At 38.8% G+C, this 25,016-nt stretch overlaps 1 protein-coding gene, 1 long non-coding RNA gene and 1 pseudogene across 8 annotated transcripts in view; 2 read left to right on the top strand and 1 right to left on the bottom strand.

The window, feature by feature from the left end:
- Positions 1-12,870, bottom strand: part of LOC122237978 — a 60,690-nt gene extending 47,820 nt beyond the window's left edge. For 2 of the 4 annotated variants that reach the window (XR_006216827.1, XR_006216826.1), the window contains exons 1-3: positions 12,784-12,870; positions 7,786-7,835; positions 1,754-1,855 (exon numbers count right to left, since the gene is read on the bottom strand). This is a non-coding gene — a long non-coding RNA (uncharacterized LOC122237978). The remainder of the gene's footprint in view (positions 1-1,753; positions 1,856-7,785; positions 7,836-12,783) is intronic. The other 2 variants (XR_006216828.1, XR_006216829.1) reach the window with 1 other exon arrangement.
- On the top strand, positions 8,166-8,416 carry LOC102960710 (annotated as a pseudogene).
- Positions 12,871-17,930: 5,060 nt separating the features above from the next.
- The window catches only part of EGF (epidermal growth factor), a 105,089-nt gene continuing 98,003 nt past the window's right edge, over positions 17,931-25,016 (top strand). For all 4 annotated transcript variants that reach the window (XM_042984035.1, XM_007098254.3, XM_042984036.1 and 1 more), the window contains exon 1: positions 17,931-18,515. In XM_042984035.1, the coding sequence (XP_042839969.1) occupies positions 18,389-18,515 (127 nt within the window). In that variant the 5' untranslated portion in view covers positions 17,931-18,388. The remainder of the gene's footprint in view (positions 18,516-25,016) is intronic.

Here is a 25,016-nt window from a genome sequence, read left to right as displayed (position 1 = left end):
CTCCTTGATAAACTGGCCGTCTTGTACTCTCTTGGAATTCAGAGTTCTTCATGTATGACTACAAATTTATTGATTGTGGTCATGTTTCAGAGGCCAAACTCTCAGAAGTAAGTGGCCATGTCTGTCAATTTGCCAGGTGTCACATATGATCATTTAATAGGTGATATCATGACCATGGAAATTCCTTTGGAGAATAGTTTTATGGCTCTGATATATACTTATACTGAAACAAGAATGAGCTAAATTATTAGCTTTTTGCTTGATGGCAGAAAACAAAGTCTTACAAAGGATAATCAAAGATTAAAATAGAGATGCACATGTAAAATTGGGGAGTAAAGAGGAATGATGTAGGATGATGTATGCAACCTATTCTTCAATATGTATTTGGAAAGAGCAAGAGATTGATAATGCAAATGTGGCAAAATGTTAAGAAAACTGGTGAATCTGGAAAAAGGATATTTTGGAGTTATTTCCCCACTAAGAGAGAATCAAGACCTCCTTACAGTCTCATAAGAGGCCATTTATTATCTCAATTTGAATTAATGTTTTTCTTGCTGCGATTGAACGTCTATTTGCCCGTATATTTTGGTTGATTATTTTTTTTGTGAATAGCTTATTTTTTGACTTTTCACATTTTTTCTTTTGGGTTGGTCTTTACCATTTTAATTTGTAAGAATATTTAAATATTAAGGATATTAACTGTACATATGCCATACACATTGCAAATATTCTTCCCTTGCTTTTCACATACTGTTTAGCATTGTGGTGTTTTGCATAGAGAGATTTCACATTGCTGTATAGTTAAATCAGTTCATATTCACACTTATAATTTCTGGCCTTACTACTGTCCTCAAATCGCATATTTATTCTCCAAATGTTCTCCTGCACTTTTTATAGCTGTATTTACTGTGAAACTTTTAATTTATATGCAGTTTTAATCTATGCACGATGGGAAGTAGAGAGCAAATATAATCCAAAATTTTGGTGAATTAAATATTTGGTGAATTAACTTAGTTTTATAAATTTAAAAAAATTCTTGGAACGTTACAATAGAAGGATCAGACTATGTTTAAAATATATTTATACTGAAAATTTAAAAAAAATATATAATCAGAAAACAAAAAATATGCCCTGCCTCTAGTTAGCTCTAATCTACATTGTGGGACAAGGGTATGGTCATCTAGGTAAAAGACATTCTATGCACTCTAAACATTACTGGGGGTAGAAGTGCAATGTTTTCTCCATAGAGCAGGACTCTCAACCTTGATTATACATTGGAATCACCTGCATTTTAAAATGCTGATGCCAGATCCCAGAGATTCTGATTTCACTGGCCTGAGCCTACCTATCTGGGATTTTAAAATCTCCCCAGGTGGTTATATAATGCACAGCTGAGGTTGAGACCACTGCATTAGAGCTTCTTCCTGATGTCTAACTGATATTATTTGCTAAAAGCTTAGCTATGATTGAAGTAAAGTTGTGTGTCTAAATTTTAGTACTAAAACCCTCCCATCTCTGAGCTATAATCTTAACTGAATATAGCCTGGAGAGACCACTAGGATGTTGGCATTGAGTTGGATATATTCTTTACCTTCTTCTGTGTACACTGTACAGACAATGAATTTAAGAGATCTGAAGAAGTGATGTGTCTAAAGAATTTTCCGAATAATTTCCAATGAGAAGGCAAATTTAGCTCAGCATTTACCTTAGAAGTATGTGAATTTACCTTAAAATTATAACTATAGAAGCTTACCTTAGAAGTAACTTTCTACTATGATTTCTTTGCAGATTCAAAACCAGGGACTTTCATAAAAGCTTTGTAAAGCAAAATGTTGGCACTTCATGTTTCATTTTCCTTTTGGCATAAAGTAACAACATACCAATTATGGATTTTAGAGTGATTTTTTTTTCTGTATTTGGCAAGAAATTTTTTTACAATGAATGCATATTACTTTTATCATTAGAAAAGATGTTATGTTTTAAACTAAAATTAACATTTACATCATATGATCAAAACTCTAAAAAGTATGCAGAAGGAAATGCATTTGTTATTAATTGTTGCCTCCAGATGGCTGAGACTATGAGCAATTAACTTTTTCCCTCTTGCTGTGTTTTTATATTTTCTAAATTTTCTGCCATAATTATGTTACTTCTATAAAGGAAAAATATTTATTTAAACATTAAAAATTCACCATGGGTTCATATAAATCACCCAAATATTCTCAATAATTTTTATTTTATAAAACCAATACAACCATTTAAATAGTATTCTGGGGGCGCCTGGGTGGCTCAGTCAGTTAAGCATCCGACTTTGACTCAGGTCATGATCTTGTGGTCCAGGAGTTGGGCCTTGCATCGGACTCTGTGGTGACAGTTCAGAGCCTGGAGCCTCCTTCAGATTCTGTGTCTCCCTCTCTCTTGCCCTTCCCCTGCTTGTGCTCTGTCTCTCTCTCTCAAAAATAAACATTAAAAATATAATATTCTGTTAAAAATGATTTTATTTTATATTTTTGATTTAAATTCTTCACAATTTAAATAATTGTTTCATTCTCAAGAGGAGAAATTTTGTTTTTCTATCTTGATATTTCCATGCAAGGAGGTATCACCAGAAGCTCTTTTGGCATTCTTTCTCCTGTTTTGTTTTTTTCCTCCCCTTCTTCAAGCCTCTTTTTCAAAGAAGAGTTGCTAATGTGAAAGTCAAGTGTCAACTGGATCCTAGTTGCAGTCAACAGACTCAAACTTGAGTCTGCCCCCTACCTCCTGCACTGCCCGCCTCATGGATTGGTCAGAATTAGATGCCTTCCCTGATGTCTGGTCTTGTGTGACCAGGCTAGGAGGGGGACAGGCTGACTTGTCTGATCTGTGGGCGCCTGGGTGGTTGTCAAGGCTGTTTGCAGTCCTCTGTTTTCAGTCTCTTTGTCCATCTAGCTCTTCATCCCAATAGTTCCCAAGGCTAGAAGGGGGGGAAGCGTGAAGCCTTATTTTGGTCTGAGTCCAAACCATATTTGCAAATCCATCTTCACCAGGGCATCTTGTAGGCTGAAACTTACTGTGCCTCCAGTAATAAGGGTTGTTACTGTTATCTCTATGTAGGTATCTGCGGGTTGTGTTTATGGGCTATTGGAGCAAAATCTAGAAGGGGAGTAGACCATGGAGTAGAGGAGGAGTAAACTGTTGGTACCCCCAGCTTCTCATACATTCTCCTAGAAGCATTTCATGGATGACATCCAGCAAATATTTATGGGGTGTCTACCACGTGTAAAACCCTTTGGAGTGGACAAAGTCCTCAAAGAGTTCACAATCTAAGTGTGCATAAGTGTCTTTGTGGGTGAGCATGCTTGTCTGTGTGTGTATGTTGTTCAAACCTGCACTCAACTAATTATAATGCAGTGTAGTAAGTGGTAGAAGAAAAATTAGCAAAGAGCAGTAAGAATAGAGAGGAGGGGCATTTCACTCCTCCACTCCTTAGCTCATGCCAGACTTCCATTTTCAGTAGACAAGTGTTTGACAGCCTGTTATAGAAGTATATGACAACATGTCAAGAGATTTTGGTCTCAGTCTGTTCCACCACTAACTGGGATACCTTTTTTCTATGGGCCTCATTTTCCCTATTTTGGTAACAAAGGATGTTAGAGGTGGCGTTCCGTTATTCCTTATAAAATGCTGTGATTGATTCCTTTCAGTGGATGAAAAATTAACTGTAATTTACAATTCACTGCCAATCATAACACATATTATCTTTGAGTCAAAAGACACCTTAGAAGTCATCTGGTACAACACTCTTAATTCACAGAGAAGGAAGCCAGCGCCTCCAGAAGGATGAGTGTTTTATCCAAGGTCAGAGCCATTATTGGTACCCAGGTTTCCTTACTTCAGTGCAGCCTGATGTTAGACTAGAAGAACAGAATTTGGTTAAGAGTTGCTGGACTAAATGCCCAGCAGAATTTGACTCAGTACAATCAGCATAAAACAAATGTATGCAATCCAAGGGATTTCAGGTGAGATACATTCCCTTGAGCAATCAACTGGACATTCTTGGCAGGAGGCAGTAATGTGATTGGGGAAATATCTATGAATACCATTCTTTCTGTGCCCCAGAAATGTCACCCTTCTCAGGAATGTGACTAGCTGGGTGTTTAGAAACATTAAAAAGCATGTGAAATAGACTTCCAAGATAATGAAAAATTTCCTCTATTCATTTTAGAGTAAGTAGTCTGTTTACAGTAGATTAAGTAAAAGGCATATTACTGGGTTTTGGTGAGCTTGGTGTTCTCTCTTGATTTGTTTCTCGATTTTATCAGTGACTTTTAGGTGAATGTTAAGTACAGAGTCAGTAACTGTGAATTGCTCCAAGCACTGTGTCATGCTGGAAAAAACAAAGGAACAGAGCCATCAAATGAAGTTCGGGTTTAAAAATAATTCTAGCAAAGATCAATTTGTTTAAATAGTAAGTGAGTCTAAGCACCAAATTCACTCCTGTGCCCTCTGACTTTGCTCTCAGTTGGCCTCCTCCTTGTACCCATCCAAGAACAGCATGGACAGCTGTGGTAGAAAACAGGGTGTGTCTCTGGCTACGGGGCTCAAATGCCACACACTAGATTCTCTCTCTCATCGTGGCATTTGAGGTTGAGATCCACACGTTGGCTTTGTTCCCTAGGCAGCTGGGAGGTTGTATGGGGTCACAGGGCTTCTCACATGGGTGCATGGCTTCCCCTTCCCAGTGGCCTCATTTCCTCTGAGGGTAGAAGCAATGCATTTCCATTCTCCTTTAGTATTCCTCAGAATTTTCCAAATGATGAAGTGGGGTTTTACTTTGGGATGATGCTATATTTGGGGAATGACTTGTATGGGGGAAAGGTACTTCACATAACCATCAGCTTCACAGAGGACTTTTCTGTTATTGGGTTTTTGGAAACTATTTGTCTGTGGGTAGGTTTTTGAGTCTCTATTCACACACACACACACACACACACACACACACACACACGCACACAAATGCATGCACACATACTGCAGGATGTTTTCATCTGTTTGTTTTTACTTTTAACTTGATAGTCATTCATTTCTTCACTTGACAAAGATATACCGAGTGCTTGCTCTGTGCCAGTAACTATCTCTTTATTAACAAGATGTACGTTTGGTCATGTGACTTAGCAATCTGATAAGAGTACTTTGGAGTAGTTCCCTCTGCAATAATTAAATAAAAATAAGCCAGTCATCCACATGAAAAGATGCTCAACATCACTCATCATCAGGTGAATACAAATCAAAACTACAATGAGATAGCACCTCAAACCTGTCAGGATGGCTAAAATAAAAAACACAAGAAACAACAGCTGTTGGCGAGGATGCAGAGAAAGGGGAACTCTCTTAAACTGTTGGAAGGAATGTGAACTGGGGCAGCCATTCTGGAAAACAGTATGGAAGTTCCTCAAAAAGTTAAAAATAGAACTATCTTATGATCCAACACATGCACACCCAAAGAACACAAAATACTAATTCAAAGGGATAGATGCACCCCAGTGTTTATAGCAGCATTATTTATAATAGCCAAATTATGGAAACAGCTCAAAAGTCCATCAACTGATGAATATATATATATATATATATATATTCCATATATATATATATATATTCCATATATATATATATATATATATATATATATATATATTCCTTATATATATATATATTCCTACACACACACACACACACACACACACACACACACACACACACCATGGAATATTATCCAGCCATAAAAAAGAATGAAATCTTGCCATTTACAACAACATGGATGGAGCTAGAGAATATTATGTTAAGCAAAAATAAGTCAGCCAAAGAAAGACAAATACCATATGATTTCACTCATGGGTGGAATTTAAGAAACAAAACAAATGATCGTAAGAAAAAAAAGAGAGAGAGAGGCAGACCAAGAAAGAGACTCTTAACTGTAGAGAACAAACTGATGATCACCAGAGAGGAGATGGTGAGGGATGAGTGAAATAGGTGATGGGGATTAAGGAGTGCTTGTCTTGGTGAGCACCCGGTGATATTTGGAAGTGTTGAATCACTAGATTTAGTTTTTATACTTATTAACTAATATTACACTGTATATTAACTAACTGGAATTTAAGTAAAAACTTAAAAAGAATAAGCCAGTCATTAAGCAATAATAATTTTAGAGAATCATAAAAGGAAATGGGAAATATATCCAAGGGCTATTCCCAGCATCGGCTTTCTTATTTGTGTGATCATGAGTTTATTAATGTACTTGCTCTTCTCCTAAGAGTGAAGGAGTTCCTTGGCATGAGAAGTAGAACGTGATTCCTATGGTGCTGCAAGAATGATTCAAACTACACCAATCCCTTCAGATAAATGCCAGGCCTACTATAAATATTTTTCAAATCCAGAAGACCTCATACATGAATTATCACTGATACATTCAAAAATGATTTCTAACTTTTGATTCTATGCTTTTGGCATATCTCTCAGTAAATGTAAAAGATAAAAAATTATGTTTTTCCTCATAAATGTAAAAATTTTTAATTTACAGCCACAATTCCTGCCTTTATCTTTTGATCCCTAGCCAATCTAATTCAGATTTGACTACCCTCTTGGGGGCTATGTTTTCTATTCAGGCATTTATTTTTTCTCAAAGAATGGTGAATCAGGAGATCATTTGTTCTTGTTGAAGACTCAGATGTGGATAAAGATGATTATATATCTAGGGGCGCCTGAGTGGCTCAGTCAGTTAAGTGTCCAACTCCTGATTTCAGCTCATGTCATGATGTCATGGTTCATAAGACTGGACCCTGAGTTGGGCTCTGTGCTGGTGTGGAGTCTGCTTGGGATTCTCTCTCTCCCTCTGCCCCTCCCCCACTCATGTATGTACACTGTCAAAATAAACATTAAAAAAGATTATTATATAACTAATATTTCCTATACATGAAACATTCCACATGGAAATTTGTTTTAAAGCTCCATAATCATATTACATTACTAGGTTAACACTTATCTGAGGAAAAGTAAAATATTTAACAGTATTAAGACAAGCTTGATAGGAAGTGATGGAAAGTCTCATCTTGAAGAGACACAGTGGTGGGCCAACTCCAAATATTCTCAAGAGAAATTTTAAAGGAAATGCTTTAGTAAACCTATACCTATACATAAAAAATAGACTAAAAAACTACTTCAGGTGGAAATATGAAATTATCATATAAAACAGTATTAAGTGTATGTTTCCACCCACACATGCCTAATTTCAATAATTATGTCAAGTAACCATGTCCTTTCTCAGTAATTGTCAGGGAAAAACTGTCCTGTCAAGGCTTCTTTATGTTTCTCCTCCTATGTTGGAAATATGTAATATGTTGGATACAAATTAATTTGCTAATAATGGGGAAGATAGAGATTTGAAATTTTAAACCAAGCATCCTTTGGAGAATCATTCCATCTTATGTCTCAGGTTTTAAATGGAATGTATGGGGGTGCCTGGGTGGCTCAGTCGGTTGAGGGTCCGACTTCGGCTCAGGTCATGATCTCATAGTCTGTGAGTTCGAGCCCGCATCGGGCTCCATGCTGACAGCTCAGAGCCTGGAGCCTGTTTTGGATTCTGTGTCTCCTTCTCTCTCTGACCCTCCCCCATTCATGCCCTGTCTCTCTCTGTCTCAAAAATAAATAAACATTAATAAAAATAATTAAAAAAAATTAAATAGAATGTATGTTTTGGACTCCTGAATGTTCTTGACATGAACTATTGAGGCTACAATGAAGAATCCTTACCTGTGAGGTCTTGAATTCCAGGTGGAATTTTGAGTAGTTTAAATGTGGCTCTGTTGGAAGCAGAGAAACATTCTAAGGGAATTCCATTATTTTAATTTTTTAAAAATATTTATTTTTAAGGAGGAGAGGGGCAGAGAGAGAGAGAGAGAGAGAGAGAGAGAGAGAGAGAGAGAGAATGAATCTGAAGCAGGCTCCAGGTTCTGAGCTGTCAGCAAAGAGCCTGCCGCAGGGCTCGAACTCATGAACCACAAGATCATGACCTGAGCCAAAGATGGACACTTAACCGACTGAGCCACCCAGGTGCACCTTACTAAGTTTGTTTTAAAATTACAACTTTAGCCTTAAAGATTGGGACTGGCTGGGAATGCAAAAGGATCAACATGGCTTTGGGTAGAGATTTACTACACTGTCCTTGGAAGAAGAAAAGAAAAAACATAAAAAGAAACGGTTAGTTCAAAGCCCAAACTCCTATTTTATGGATGTAAAATGTCTAGGTTATTACAAGATTATCACAGTTTTCAGCCATGCTCAGATGGTTCTTTGTGTAGGCTGTTCAACAGTGTTGGACCAGCCAACAGGAGGGAAGGCCAGACTCACAGAAGGGTGCTCATCTAGAAGAAAGCAACACTAATGATCCACATAACCTCTTGAATTTGTGTTATATTGCAGAACGCCTTATCAGTTCAGTAATTCAAGTCACTCTACCAAGATAATTAAATTATGTTTAATTTTTTAAAGTATACAACAGTGACCTCCTATTTTGGTGTCAGTTTTTCAATGAAGTTTGGATTATGGGCAAAAAATAAATACATAAAATTACAACTTACACAACCAAATCTTAACTTAAAAAGGAAGGAACACCCATAAACTTACTGCTTATTCAAATAAATCACTATCAGTTTTTCTGTGTCTTTTATCTGTTTTACAAAAATAGTAAGTACTATAATTGTAGGACAGATAAGCATTTGTATTTTTTCTATTAATACTGCAACAAACATTTCCCTTTTAATGAGTATATCATAATCTCATAATTTCTTAACTATTTCTGTTATTGTAAATGAACACTCTTTCTAATTTTTGCTACCATTAGTAACATTACAATACCTTTTTGTATGATTATAACTTCTTTTTTTTTGTGGAGAGATTATTCCTTTAGGGAGAAATTGCCAAGTGTGAGATTACATAGTCACCGCCTATGAATATTTTTATGGCTCTGAAATGTGTTGCCAAATTGCTTGCTAAAAGAGTTGTACCAAATGCAAGTTGGCTTTTAAAGGTCAGACTTATTTTGATACAAGATCAACATATGTGTTATATTAAACTGACCACTTATCTAACTGGTGAGAAATAAAAAATATTATTTCCTAATATATAGAATAGGAATATAAGCCAGGAATCATGCCAAAGTCTGCTATATTGTGAGTGGGCCAGGCAATCACAAATCTCAGTTCTGTTCATTTTGGTCATAATTATAAAGTGGATCCCTTCTGGAAGTTATATTTTGGACAAGCTATAGCCTAAGGCCCAGATAAGATAATCTCAATGCTTCTTTTTGCCTCAGCACACTTCGGAGGACTGAGGCCATCATTTTACTTGTTTATATGCATAGTGAGCTCAATTTTATTTTGTAATTTCCTTCATTTGAGAGGATTAAGAATGAAGATGATAGTTAGTTCCCAAACTCCCTGGAAGCAATGTAATTTTCCTTTCAATAAATAAGGCAGTCAGATTCTGATGCATAGTTTAAAAATACCACCCACAAATTTTATCTGTACAATGCCACAGTTGTATAATTTTGTTATTCTTGGTTTAGCAGATATATTTAATGAAAGGGCTAAAATGAATACATGAATGCATCCAGGGAAACTGGAGCCACAGGTGACCTATGAGAGAATGAATCCTTTCCATGGCATAGATTTAATTCAGGTGAGCTATCACAGGATCTGAGATTCAAGTGTTTAAACAATTGTTCCAAGATGTCTTGGTCTCAGCAAAAGTGGCTAAATCCCTTCCTCTCTTCTTTCTCCAATATATGTAAAGTCTTTGTGTAGAGTTTGGAATAACACCATTTATTGGTTATGCCACAAACACTTGCATTCATTCTTCAGGTTGTTTTCTTACATTCACATTTGACTTCCCTGTCTTGAGTACTGAATTAAACTTCCTTGATGGTCAGGACATCTATTTATTTAATGTAATGGCTGCGTCTTTTTCTTATTATCTCCGGGCACATCTTTATGGATCACTGAAAAAGACTACTTCATTTCTCAAACAACACAACCAGCAGCCAGAGGGACCTCATCAGGTGGAATTCTCAACATAGGGGAGACACCAAGAAGTTGGCAAAAGAGAATAGGAGGATGGATAGGGTAACTCATATTTTCCTGTTGGTGCCCTGGTCGCAGGAGCTGGCATGGGGGAGAAACACATTATATTGTGGGAGAAACACATTAGACTTTGGATTCATTGAAAAAAACTCCTTATATAATGGAATATTTAGTAAGGCTGCAGGATATTAAGTCCATATATAAAACTCAATTTTATTTCCATAAAGGAGCAACAGACAAATAGAAAATAAAATTGGGGGTGCCTGAGTGGTTCAGTCCGTTAGGCATCCGACTTCGGCTCAGGTCATGATCTCGCGGTCTGTGAGTTCAAGTCCCAAGTCAGGCTCTCTGCTGACAGCTCAGAGCCTGGAGCCCGCTTCAGATTCTGTCTCTCTCTGCCCCTTCCCCACCCATGCTCTGTCTGTCTTTCAAAAATAAACATTAAAAAAAATTTTAAAAAAAGAAAAGAAAATTGAAAAACTATTCATGTATAGGAACATTCAAGAACATAAAATACAAATAAATTTAACAAAAGATATGTAAAGCTCTACACTGGAAAGTGAAAAACATTGATGAGAGAAAATAAAGAAGACTTAAAATAAATGGAGAAATATAAACTGTTCATAGACTGGAAGACTTATTATTGTTATGATATCGTTCTTCCCAAATCGAACTATATTCAGTATATACATATGTGGAGAAAAATAAACCTCTACTCCAACCTCACATAATATACAAAAATTAATAAAGATGAATCACAAACCCCAACATAAAAGCTAAAACTCTAAAGTGCCTAGAAAAAAACATCAGAATATATTGAGCCTGGAATAAGCAATAACTTATTTGAAAAAACACATACAAAAAATGTAACCATAAAGAAAAAAATTAATAACTTGGACTTCATCAGACTTAAAATCTTTTGCTCATCAGTGACACTATTAAGAAAATGAATGGACAAGACATGGCTTGGGAGAAAACACTTGTAATACACAGAGCTGATATACATATTTATATATTTGAAATGCACAGATATGAATTTATATCCAGAATATAAAGAACTATAAATTAAAAAATTAAAAAAAAATTTTTTTTAAAAACTCAATAAAGAAATGGGCAAAAGATACAAATAGACAACTGACAAAAGGTGAATCATCAATTAACATAAGAAGAGATTGTCAACACCATCATTCATCAGGGAAAGGCAAATTAAAATTACAATGTAATGTTAAGTCACACTTATTAAAATATTTAAAATTAAAAAGATGGACAATACTAGATGTGGGTGAGGATGTGGGAGAACCAGAACTCACATGTGTTGCTGATAAGAGCACAAAATGGAGCAGCCCCTTTGGGAAAAATGTTTGGCAGCTTCTTATGAAGTTAAACACAGTTAAACCCTAACCTATGAACCAGAAATTAGGTATTAACTGAACAGAAATAAAAACATTCATTGAGCCAAACCTAAAAACAATCCAAATGTCCATCAATAGGTGAATGGATAAACAAATTGCGATATATTCATACTAAAGAATACTCCTAGCAATAAAAAAGAAAGAAGTACCAATACATGCAACATGGCTGAATGTCAAAAAACATGTTGAACAAAAGAAATCAGATACAAAAGCGAACCTACTGTATGACTGCACTCATATCAAATTCAAGAACAGATAAAACCGAACTACGATAGAAACTAGAACAACGGTTGCCTGTGGATGGGGGTGGGACTGACTGGAGAGAGCACAAGGGAAAATTTGGTGGTACTGCAAACATTTTACATCTTGGTCATAGTGTTTGTTAAATGTGTACATACATTTACCAACATCAGACTTTGCGCACAAGATCTGTTCTCTTTACATAAATTTTATTTTACTTTATTTTATTTTTGGAAAGACAGAGAGAGAGCGAGCGAGTGAGGGCGCATGTGAACAGAGGAAATGGGTGGGGGGGCAGAGAGAGGGAGAGGGAGAGAGGGAGAGAGGGAGGGGGAGGGGGAGGGAGGGAGGGAGGGAGGGAGGGAGAGAGAGAGAGAGAGAGGGAGAGAGAGAGAGAGAGAGAATCCCAAGCAAGCTCCACGCCCAGCACAGAGCCCAATGTGGGGCTCAATCCCATGACTGTGAGATCATGACCCGAGCCAAAATCAAGAGTGGGATGCCCAACCAACGGGTCCACTCAGGCACCCCTGCATGAATTTTATTTTAATAAAAACAAAAAATGAATGCATCTAAATTAGAAGTCAGGCTGGGAAAACCAAATGAAAGCAACTTAATTTATTTTAGTTCTCTGGTGTTTGAAATTTTAAAAATATATCATTGACTCAAATATTTTCCACCATCTATCCTTCCAATTTTAAGTGGTAAACTATGATTATTTACCCCCAAATAATTTCTCTCATTGGAGGTAGAAGAAAGAAGATACTGTTTCACAGTTTTATAAATACAATAAGAACAAAGGAAGAACTGCAAACTGTGGTTTGCATTTTCATTAGTTTCCAACAAGTAGTTTGAATGACATGAAGTTTACAGCGTCTCTAGTACTCCCGTCAGCCTTCGAACGCTCTGTACTTAATAACAACTATGCGTCTTACAGATTCGTCGGAACTCAAGGTCAGGGGAAAGATTGTACCCTGGATGATTTAACATAAAAAGCCAGAGGTTCTTTCCCTAAACCTTACCATTTTTAGAAGTTAAAAATATCTGAGAGAATGACGACGGAGGTATTGCTGGAGAAGATCGTCAAGAGGATCTGACCGCCAGTTGACCCGCGAGCGGAACCACGCAGTTAGAGGCTCCTCACCTCCTGTCCTGGACTTGGAATATACGTTCCGCTCATGGTTCCCGTAGCCGGAGCCATTTCAAAGATGCAACCTTGAAAGAGCAAAGTGTTGTTGAGACTATCTGTACAATATGAACCCAGGTAAGGCTTCTGTATAAACTCTTAACATTTTGGCGAGTGAGTGCAGAGGTGCACTCGTCTTGCAGCCTCCTGTGTTAAGCCTCCTATGTAAGTAAGTTTCCTTGCTTATTAAAACTGCCGCCTCCCTAGCTTATCCTAAAATGTGTGTAAAAAGCAGGTATTTTACGATAAAATTGTGCAGTGCATGTTCTATGTGGAATTCAGAGGAAAACCCAGATTCAGTGATTAACAATGCCAAAAATGCAAGTAATTAGCCATCGTTCAAGTAAAATTGTGGTGCCATTTCTCTTTTGTGGCGTTTTAGACCTTTGTTGCCCCCAAATTCCATTTTATTGGAAATCTGTTTTCCACCTGGTCTTTCTTGACATGGTTTTCCCCCCTACTTTAAATAGATTCTAAGTAAGATTCTGAATTTCAGGAGTAACAACAACAGTAACAAAAAAACTGCCACCTGTCAATCTGGAGTGGCCTGCCTCTTTCTTCTGTCTCTCCTAGCCCAGGATGCGTGTACAAGGGCCAGTTTCAAATTTCACCCAAGAAACTCCTCAGGTTGCAAACAAACAGTCATGCTGAGATTATGTAAATAAATGCAATGCAGTCTAAAATGAGCTGTTCTTTTAGATTTAAATTTTGTTGCTGCCTCATAGAATTATAAATTATAGATTATAGATTGCTCTGCTCTTCTTTTTTATTTGTTCAGTTTCTGGAGTCTTGTTTCTTCCTCTCGGTCAGAGGAACCTTTCTAGGTGACTGGGGTGGACTTAACTGAAAAGTGGAGAATGGGCAGGATTCCTCTTTTACTCTTGTTTACCAAGTGCTTTTTAAAATCTGATTTCATTTGGTAGAAGTATGGCATTAACTGATGTGTGCGTTAAGTATAGCATTGCTTCCCTGGAGAGTGGATAGTGACTCCCTTCTTTTTCTTAAAAAAAATAGACTGTTTTTCATAAAAGCAGTTTTAGGGTCACAGAAAAATTGTGCAGAAAGTACAGAGAATTGCTGTATTCCTCCCCACCCCACCCTCGGTTTCCCTATTATTAATACCTTGCATTGGTGTTCTACATTTGTTATAATTGATGAGCCAATATTGATACATTATTATTATTATTAACTGAAATCCATAGTTTAGAGTTCATTCTTGTACATTATAGGGGTTTGGACAAATATATAATTATGTAATAGCATGTATCCACCATTATTGTATCATACAGAATAGTTTTACTGCCCTAAAAATCTTTTGTGCTCCCCCTGTTCATCTCTCTCCACCCCAACCCCTGACCACCACTGATCTTTTTACTGTTTCCATAGTTTTGCCATTTCTAGGATGTTATAAAGTTGAATTCATGTAGTATGTAGCTTTTCAGATTGACTCCTTTCACTTAGCAATACGCATTTATGATTTCTCATGTTTTTAGTGGCTTGATGTTTCATTTTATTCCTGAATAATATTCTATTGTATGGCTATACCACAGTTTATTTATTCATTCTTCTCTTGAAGGACATCTTGGTTGCTTTGAACCATAGGCAATTATGAATAAAGCTTGCTATAAATATTTGTAGGTTCTCTTTGTGGACATAAGTTTTCAGCTCATTGGGGTAAATACTAAGGAGCACAATTGCCCTTCTTTTTCAATAAAACTTTGACATCTCTTATTTATATCTTGATAAATTATAATTTGCCTTTTGTGACTAACTCTTGTGACTGTGTCTCTCCCAATTTCTTTCCCTTGAAACCATTTCAGTTTCTGCCACATATGAATCCCAAGAATGCCAGACACATGCCAACAGCTTTCTCTTTGAAAAGCAAAAAAAAATGTTTTCAAACTTGTAGGAACTACACTGATTCACCTTACAGTCATTGATAGAGGTAGTCCATGAAATAGTTTGTTTCTGCAGGTGGATGTTAAGTGCTAATAGTTACTCTTAGCAGAATACACTGCCTTGTCACTTGTGGTTCCTGCAGTCATATACACACGTGTTAAGTTTTGCTCTTTCTTTTAATGATGCCCCAGCCTGTTTATTCTGATCAAAACCACTGCTCACAAGGAGACAATAATGACTTTAGAGTTCATATACTCTGAATTGTGTGTGATACTGGGAAAATGTCTCAGCCTTTCTGATCTCCAGTGTCCTCGTTTGTGAAATGGGCCAATAATATCCACCTGGCAAGGTGATGTGGAAGATTGGAGGTGATGTGAATAAAGCATCTACTTCCTGTATGCCTGGCTCATTGGGAGCAATCTATAGATGATGTGGTGGTGGTGATAATTAATAGCAGCTGTGCATATAGCAAATAGGTAGCCCGGGAGAATTAGATGCTTTGTGCTTCAGTAGGAAAGTTTTATCTGGAAAGTAAGAAGGGTGACCAACACATATAACCATGTCTCCCAATATTCCCCCCCCCCCCCCGCCGTTTCCTACTAACGTCCAGGTATGCTTAAAAACATTCAGAGCTGTCTCCTTGCCATTAATGCCTAATTCTCTTACTGACCTGCCAGCAGGTCCCATCGAGCTGTGTCCCATCAGGATCTAATAAAAAAGCATTTCTTTTCTTTGTCCATTTTGTCCACTCCTGTTCCACATTCTCTTGTCAGCATGCTTCTTCCTCCCCATGCTTATCTGAGATTTCCTGTGTATCACACAAAGCTTCACTGCGTGCTCCAGTCCACAGTTCGTTGCTGTTGCCCCTTCCTTCCTGACACCCCCAGAATAATTGGTGACTGGCCATTCATTAGCTCATACTCATAAACTATATTTTGTTGTTGTTAATCCACCTAAGCAAGCTCTTGAACTTCGGGGACCGTGACTTCTATTTCATGTACTCCACACAGTGCCCTATCAGATATAGATGTTTAACTAATCAATGAATTAGTTAATTTAACTCAATCCCAGAAACTAAGTGGGTATTTCTCTCATAAAACTGATTTCTGGGCAACTTTAAAATAAGGAGGACATTCATTTGCCCAGGAGAGGTTCAGTTTTATCTAGGAGTAAGACTATGGAGCAATAAAATATCCCTGCAAGTCCTTTCTGGGTGGGTAGCTGTCTTAAGATTTTGCTATCTGGGAAACCCTGGATTGTCTGTGGATTAGCTGAGATTGATCTTTCACATCAGTCACCAGTCTTGGCGTCCACCATAGCCATGCTGACGCTGTCATCTCCTAAGGGGCTTATGCTCAACACTAATGATAACATCAGCCCAGGTGGCATGTGATTGGGAAAGTGAGCCTTTTTACAACCTAGAATAATATGAGAGATATTCATATCCAAATAGAATAAATATAGTTGTGGATTACTTCCTATTTGTGTTCATATCACCCTCCTCACTCCTCTCGACTAATCCAGCTTGATACTTGACTGTCCTTCTAATTGTTGTCACCTGTAACACTGACAGTGCATTTTGCTGAAGGGGAAGCTTAACAAGGTTGGTAACTTAGTGCAGGTTATTTGGAGGACACTCATGCCGACTCTTGAGTCCAAGTGAGTTCAGAAAGCAATGGAATATTCCGTACATCCCCCCACATGACTTCTGCTGCCCGCCAGGGTCTGTTTCTCCTGTAAGAAATCAGAGCTGTCTGGCAGAGGCCGGCTAAAATCAGAGAAATCCTGACTTTAGCTGTTTCAGAAAGTGACCCAGTATTTGAGGAATGATGAAGACATAATTAAATATGAGTAAAAGGCTTGGAGTTCTTCCCGTTCTCTTCCAGAATGGGTGTTCACTAGTGTGACTGTTATTTTTGTGACTATCACTTTATCTACATTTCGACTAGCACTTGGAACACTACCTCTGGGCAACTTACATGAAAGCTTGTTTTCCAGGATGAAGTAAACTGGCAGAAATTTCCATTGTCCATCAATTCTGGTGTAAATGGTTTGCCCTTGCTGGATATTTCTGGGCCCTGGGTGTCTTCCCGACGAGATAACTGCCGTTTCTCCAAGTGCAAAGTGGTTGAGGAGATAGCCAGTGGATGCTTCAGGCTTTTATTTTCTATCCCTGATATGTGAAAAGATAGCCTAAATTGTCTGCGAAGGGACAGCATTCAGCTCTGCTGGATTTCCAGTGCTTCCCAGATTTTGCACTATTAGCTTATTTTTTCCAACACGGCTCTATAATAACAACCCACTCCTTTCCCTGCACTCCTGGCCCCTCATGATGTTTTATTATGCTCATGCTGAAAGAAAAGGTGTCTGTGCATACTGTATCTCTTCATTTGGCTTCAGGGATTTCCCTTTGATTTGGAAAGAATAATCTTTCAAATTCCGCTATAAAATATACAGGAGAGAAAAAACGATTAAGTTCCAGGAATGTGCGCTGGTGTTGACATTGTGCTCTAATATTGCTCCTGTGAATGATCAATTACTCCTAAGTCTGAATTATTGGCACTGCTGTTCACCACGGCAGCATGGTTTAACTTTGTTTCCATTAGGCTCAGTCGGTTGAGCGCCGACTTTGGCTCAGGTCATGAGCTCACAGTCCACATGTTCAAGCCCTGTGTTGGGCTCGGAGCTTGGAACCTGCTTCAGATTCTGTGTCTTCCTCTCTCTCTGCCCCTCCCCTGCTCTCTCTCTCTCTCTCTCTCTCTCTCTCTGAAAAATAAACATTACAAAAAAAAATTAACTTTGTTTCCATCCTTCAAGACATTAAAGCCTAGGCACTATTCTACAGGTACCTCCAAGACACCGGGAGCAACTCCACAGCCCCCTAACTGCTCTCTCCCTAGTTCTGCCCGGAATATTTATGGTGAGTAGCCAGTTATCTCCTCTCTGGCAGCCGTCCCTGCTTTCCTGTAGCGTGGAATTGCCCACATTCACATTTGCAAACAGAGGCTCACTCAAGTGTCACTAAGGGAGAGAGGAGGTGGAGCCAAAAGGGCTTTAAAAAGGAAAGGGAGTCATTCTACTTTTCATAAAGAGAAACTGTTTGGGGAGCAATCCTGTCTCTGTATTTCTCCCTTCAGCCTCATCAAGGGTCGTTGTTGGAACTTTCCATCACTTCTTTCCTTTTCTCTCTCTCTAGCTGTTGCCTACACCGCTCTGCCTATCATAGCGAAGTCAGCTGCAGGCTTCCAGAGTGTGGCTGTTCAACTGCGAAATTTGTCATAAAGGTGTCAGGCATTTCTTACGGACTTGGACTTCCCAAAAACATAGAGAAAGAAATCTTTCCCGGAGTGTCCCTTTCAGGCTGTCTTGAGTTGAAGGAGACAGAACTGGAGGACTACAGCAAAACAGCGGATTAAAAGATGCCCCAGGGCTGCAGGCCAAGCCAGGGGGACACACTTGGGGTCAGACGGACCGACTTTGCCCGGGCTATGCTCGAACAAAGTCAAGTTATTTTCTATTGAAAGTTCAAGCCCATCAAGATTATGCTGCTCTTCCTTATCATTCTGTTGCCAGTAGTTTTTAAATTTAGTTTTGTTAGTCTCTCAGTACTGCAAGGCTGGGACTGTTCTGAAGGCTCTTCCTCAGGAAAGGGGAATTCTACTTGTGTGGGTAAGTAATCTCATGAAAAGGCATTCATATCTTCCCAGAAACTGCCTTCAAATACCTGTTCATTCTGTTTTGTATACTTGGATATGTTTTTATGATTCGTCTTTGGGTGTATATATTGGCTTAATTTTTGTTTTCTAATGCATGTATATTTCCTTCCTGGTTGTTAGAGGTAATCTGCTACCAACTATAAAAATTCACGGCTCCCGAACTGTTCTTACGTGTGTGAGGGAATATGTTCTCATTTATAACTAGCTGAGCATTTCATGTAAACCTCTGTCTTTATTCTGACATGAAGAGTAATACTCAGTTGGTTAGCTTTATATTGGAAGCTGAGGAAACAGATGGAGTTTTTTTTTTTTTTGAAACTGTTTCTATGTAAGCCATAAAGGAAAAAAAAAATCCTTTCTGATAACTTTGTGTAAGAACTCAGAATTTGCTAAAAAACAAAACGAAACAAAAAAAACAAACAGTGAAAAATGGGAAGGGAATAGGGAACAAATGTAATTCTGAAATTGTGAAAGTTAAGCCAAGTTTCACGTTAAATCTCCTCCCCTCCCTCCCCTCTCCTGCCCTTTCTGGATCTCTGAGTAACAGGTGCATTGTAACTTTGAGCACTGCTAAGAAATAACAGTGAATAAATATGCCACACCCCCTCTAATATTAAGTGGGTTTTTAATCAAGGAGAAATAGGACTTTTACTGAATGCAAATAACAATCCTGCCTAAGGACTTTGTCTGAAAAATCTCTCTCTCCCCCTCCTTCCTCTTCTTCTTCCCCCTTTCTCTTCTTTCCTTCTCCCCTACGCCTCCTCCACTTCTTCCTCTCTCCCTCTCTCCCCATCTTCCTCTTTCTCTCTCACCCTCTCTTACTGTCGATTCATTTTATTTATTCCTTGGGTATGTCTCCAACCTGCTGCTCGAACAGAGCAGCCGTTTCCATTCATCAGAGGGCACTGACTGCCCTAACATACCTATCCTGTCATCTTGACCTTTTGTAAAGGGGTCTGGCTCCCAAAAAGAGGTAGGGTGAAGGAAACACAGTACAGTTCTCAGACCAGAAGCCTCTGGAAGACAGCACCAAATAATTGGAATAAAGAGAACAATTCTGAGTCAAACTGCCGACTTTGGGCTCCTGCCCTGGCTCTCCCATGAAGGAAGTTACAGATGAGGAAATCAGGTACTCTTGCTCAGAATTCGGGACTCTGTCTCCAGGCAGTACTCATTGTAACAAGTGAGCAGAGCCCTAGGGCACTGGAAGGAAGGACTCAATTCTAGTGATCTCTATGTCTCCAGCACCTAGAACATTTCCCCCTTGATAGTATATACTCTATACATTCTTCCTGAATGAATGAGAAGTCTCTCCCTGACCTGCTAATCATATAGTCCCAGAGAATAGCTACAAAAAGGGGGTAACAAAAGGCCAAATGACCCCATGAACTGATTACTCCGCTGTTGGAGCAGAAATAAAAGCTTTGGGACAATTATGTCAAGTGGACTGGAGCCTCTCTGGGGTGGGAGAATTTTCTGAGAGTAGTTGGCACGTGACCAGGGGCGGGCATTGCCATCTGCCTAGGATGTGAGGGGAGATGGCAGGAGCCAGTCAAGAAGCAGAATCCGAGAAAGCAAAAAAATTACAGAAATGAACTGTTACACATAGCTTTAGAGTCTTAGGGAACAACCCGATTCCCGCCAGCAAAGGAGCTTCTGCCTTGTGCTCCTCCCTGCTGGTGGCTCAGAAGTGCCTTCACTAAGACTGGTTGCACCAAATAAACCTGAAGCCCGGGGTAGAGATAGTGTGCCACAGAGTGGAAGGTTTTAAAAGCAAATGTACCTCATTTCAAATCCATTCTACCTATTTACTACTGGAATGTTGCTGGGAAATAATAATACCCCTCTTTCAGGATTGTTGTGAGGGTCACATGAGATGACACTGACATGCACCTAGCACAGAGGGCTGTGGATTGTGCTCAGTACATGTCCTCTTGTCTAAAACACCTTGATCGAATCATACCATGAGATGCCTTATTTGAACAGTGGCACAGACCCCACAGGGTGTGGAAGGTCTGGATGCCACTTTGTGACTCTGCCTCTGCTCCCTCGTTCCTTGCCAAGTCACTGGTGTAACCCCCCTACCTTACACTCCACATCTCATGTTAGCTGATAACTGCCTGGGTCACACCCTGTGCCCCCGGCATTTCAGAGGGTAGTATTTCTCCTCTGTAAATAGATAGAGTGCTATCATCTATTTTTTTTTCTCCCAACTAAATTCTACTCACCTTATTTCTTGCCTTTGGCATTGAGACAGGCCACCTCTGGCCAGCAGGAAGAATGCTTTGTGGTCTGACAAGATTCAGGTTACTTTATGCAAGGTTGTCACTCATGTGACTGGTAGCCAGATAAACCTCTTGGTAACACAGCATTGGGTTTTCTTCTCGTTCCCCACTACCCCTCCTGCCTTTTTTTTTTTTTAAACTAAATGAGTATTTTATTACCCTCTATTTGAGCTAGAATAGGTGAAGAGTGCAATGAGGAAAACTGCTGGCAAAGGGCTTCTGAACTTTCAAGCCTATTTGCCCTGGAGGGGAAATATCAGCTGAAAAAAGAAACTTTTCCTGTTTGCTGTGTGTACCTGTATTATTTATTTGAACTTTCTTGGTAAATAAAGGGTGAGGAAGAAGTACAGGCCAACCCTGAGACAGCTGACTGCAGGAGGGATTCTGGGACACCAAGTTAGCCAACCGGGGAGATCACGCTTAGTAAACAGTGAAATCCCGATTTCAGCACTGGCTAAGGCTTGCTCAGCTTTCCAGTCATGTGCAAAGCAGAGTAATTCCAGGATCACAGCCTTGTTTGTTTTTATAGCCAAGGTTATGCAAAAGTTTTTTTTTTTTAAGTTTATTTATTTATTTTGAGAGAGAGAGAGAGAGAGGAGAGAGAGAGAGAGAGAGAGAGAGAGAGAGAGAGTGGGAGAGTGTAGGAGCAAGAGTGGGGCGGGGAAGAGAGTGAATCCCAAGCAGGCTCCCATGCTGACAGCACTGGGCTCGAACCCGCAAAACATGAGATACTGACTTGAGCTAAAATCGAAAGTTGGACACTTAACTGACTGAGCCACTCAGACAGCCCCAAAGTTTTTTTTTAATCTAACAGCAAAGAAATTATAGAAATGATCTTTTATGCATACCATGTGAATGAAACCACTCCCTCAAGTACTAAGTGGTTTGTGGTTTTTGAGGGGTAGTAGAGCTTAGTGGTAAAAAACTCAAGTTTTGGAGATAGAATGGGGTTCAAATCCTGTTGCTTGTGTATCATGTGTCTCATTTTCCTTGCTGCAAAACAGAGATAATTACTCTCTCCTTCCAGGATTGTTCTCGGGATTGTGTTAATGTATTTGTTTTCAATGCTGGCCGCACATTACATTCACCAATGTCCAGGTTATTATTCTAGTCCATCTGGGTCAGTCTCTTTTGCGGGTGAAATCCAGCCATCGTTTTCTTTGTTATTCTCCCTTGGCAATTCTAATGGCCATAATGGGCAGCTTGAGTTCAGGACCACTAAATTAATACATATGAAGTGCATAAAACAGAGCCTGGCACATAATTAGCACTCCATGAGTCTTAGCTGCTATTAATATTTTTATTGTTTTCAAGATTATTTTTATTGGTGGTGATAGTATTTTCTAACTATGGCTTAGTTTCATCTACAATAATTGAATTTTTTAAAAAAATTTTTATTTATTTTTGAGACAGAGAGCATGAATGGGGGGAGGGTCAGAGAGAGAGGGAGACACAGAATCAGAAGCAGGCTCCAGGTTCTGAGCTGTCAGCACAGAGCCCGACGTGGGGCTTGAACTCACGGACCGCGAGATCACGACCTGAGCCGAAGTCGGACGCTTAACCCACTGAGCCACCCAGACGCCCCTTGAATTTTTTTTTTTGTACACAGAAAAATGTCACATTGAAAAACTTGATAGTTTTACATTTAAAAATGCAGTCAAAATAATTTCAACATTTATAACATATTTTTGTAATCAGGAGAAATGTTTATTAAAAATATGAAAACATTTCAACCTGTTTTGAGTTAGTGCCCTTGTGGAACTACAGTTCCAGTGCTTGTCTTTCTGCTTGTTAGATTTCTTACCAGTCATAATTTTATTTTTATAACAGTAGCGAAAACAAGCCACTTGAAAATGATTATTTTAATTTTTTTAAGTTTATTTATTTTGAGAGAAAGAGAGTATGAACAGGGGAGGGGCAGAAAGAGAGCGTGAAGGAGAATCCCAAGCAGGCTTAGCGCTGTCAGCACAGAGCCTGATGCAGGGCTTGAATCCCTGAACAATGAGATCATGAACTGAGCTGAAATCAAGAGTCCAATGCTTAACCCACTGAGCCACCCAGGCACCCTGAAAATGATTATTTAAATTCTTGCATATTTTTTTCTTATATTTGGAACCAATTTCTCTAAGATTTTTTTAAAAGATTTTATTTTTAAGTAATCTCTATACCCAATGTGGGGCTCGAACTCATGACCTTGAAGTCAAGAGTCAGACACTCCTCTGACTAGCCAGCCAGCTCTCCCTTCTCTAAGATTTTCAAAGTTGTTGAGGGCATATAAAGAAATGATAAAATAATTATTTAAGCGAATTTACATTTTTGGGCAAGTTGGGTTGTCCGAATATTCGACATTCAGTTTAGAAGTTGGAAGGTGGGAATTCTTTGCTTGTGTTCAGGAGACAGCAAGTAATTGTCTCCCATTAAAAGTAAATGGACTAGTAAGTTGGCTCATGTAAATTCAGGATCTGGTTTTACCAGCTACAAATTTGCCTTCATGAAAATCCACTTGAGATCATTTCTTATTTAGAGTGAATGAATGGTTCTTTCTTTCTTTCTTTCTTTCTTTCTTTCTTTCTTTCTTTCTTTCTTTCTTTCTTTTTAACATCAATAGTCTCCAATTCAGTCCCATCAAGTAAACGATTAAAATGTGGGCATACGCTCTCAGGATGTGTCTGTTTGTCAGTTACTTACATGCTATTGAGAACTACAACTATGAACATTACACAACACATAATATTTCTAATATTTCCTTTCCACACAATAGTGAATCTTCATCCAGTCTCTAAGTAGTACACATCCTACATGGGGGAGACTGTTCTAGAGAAGTAATAACATGATGGAACAAATGCTTTATCTTTTTTCACTAATCTCTGTTCACTTAGGTATGAAGAGAGGAACAAAAGGATTGCTAATTTCTTTTTCAAGTACAGGGGACTTATTCATAGTGAATGACTTTTCTCAGAGTGTGTAAGAGAAGAAATAAAAAGGCAGCAGGGCTGTGCTGAGATTCTTTCATAAGGACCAGAAGGCCATACCACATCTCTAAGGATGGGCTGGAGTTTCTGATATTCCAAAGCTCTATGATCTGCTGAGGTCACTATGTTTTCAGTTGTTCAAGAAAAATATCCTATTCTAACATCCTATGTTAGGGGAAACCCAGTGTCTCCTCCCTTTATCTTGGAGGGTTCCTGGACTTGGGGACAGTGATGTGGCATGTAAGGCTCTGTTCCCTCCGGTCCTTCCACTGAATTACTCATCTACTCTGGGTCTCACTTCTCTCACGTGCTGACCCTTTCCCACATTCCATCACCTCACACTGGACATTACCCTGTTTTATTTCTCACAAATAAGTCATAAGGGTACAGACTTTTAACTAAAGGCTTTCGGTGAAAAGTTCTAGCCATGCCCTGAGCCAGCACATTAAACAAAACAAGATATTTTTCATTCTAGGTCTTGAAAGGTAAGTGATTATTCTCTGTGGCAAAGACTTACCACTCATCTCTTTTTCTTGGCATTAGCCTTCCACGATGGTAGCTGGCCCCTCTTTCTCCCTGGGTTGTGTGATCTGTACCTAGCCCTCTTTCCTTAATCTATTAGGTAAATCTATTAAGGCCTTCTTAATCCTTATGAACATTTTATTTATTTACTTCATTTGTATTTCCAATATAGTGAACATGCAGTGTTATATTAGTTTCAGGTGTACAATATAGTGATTCAACAATTCTGTACATTACTCAGTGCTTATCATGCTGAGTGTACTTTTTTTAGAATTTATTTTTAGCATTTACCTAGTTATGAGAGAGAGAGACAGACAGAATGAGAGCAGGAGAGGGGCAGAGTGAGAGGGAGACACACAGAACTCGAAGTGGGCTCCAGGCTCTGTGCTGTCAGCACAGAGCCCAACGTGGGGCTCGAACAAATGAACCGTGAGATTATGACCTGAGCCGAAGTTGGACACCCAACCGACTGAGCCATTCAGGAGCCACTTGATAAGTGTACTCTTAATCCTCTTCACCTGTTTCATCCATTCTCCCCCCCACACTTCCCCTCTGGTAACCACCAATTTGCTCTCTATAGTTAAGAGTCTTTTTTTGTCTCTTTTTTCCTTTGTTCATTTGTTTTATTTTGTAAATATCACATATGATCAATTCATATATTTGTCTTTCACTGAC

This window comes from Panthera tigris, chromosome B1 (genome assembly GCF_018350195.1).
Source record: "Panthera tigris isolate Pti1 chromosome B1, P.tigris_Pti1_mat1.1, whole genome shotgun sequence".
NCBI lineage: Eukaryota > Metazoa > Chordata > Mammalia > Carnivora > Felidae > Panthera > Panthera tigris.
The sequence above is the reverse complement of the archived record's forward strand: the minus strand, read 5'-3'. Positions and strand labels throughout refer to the sequence as shown.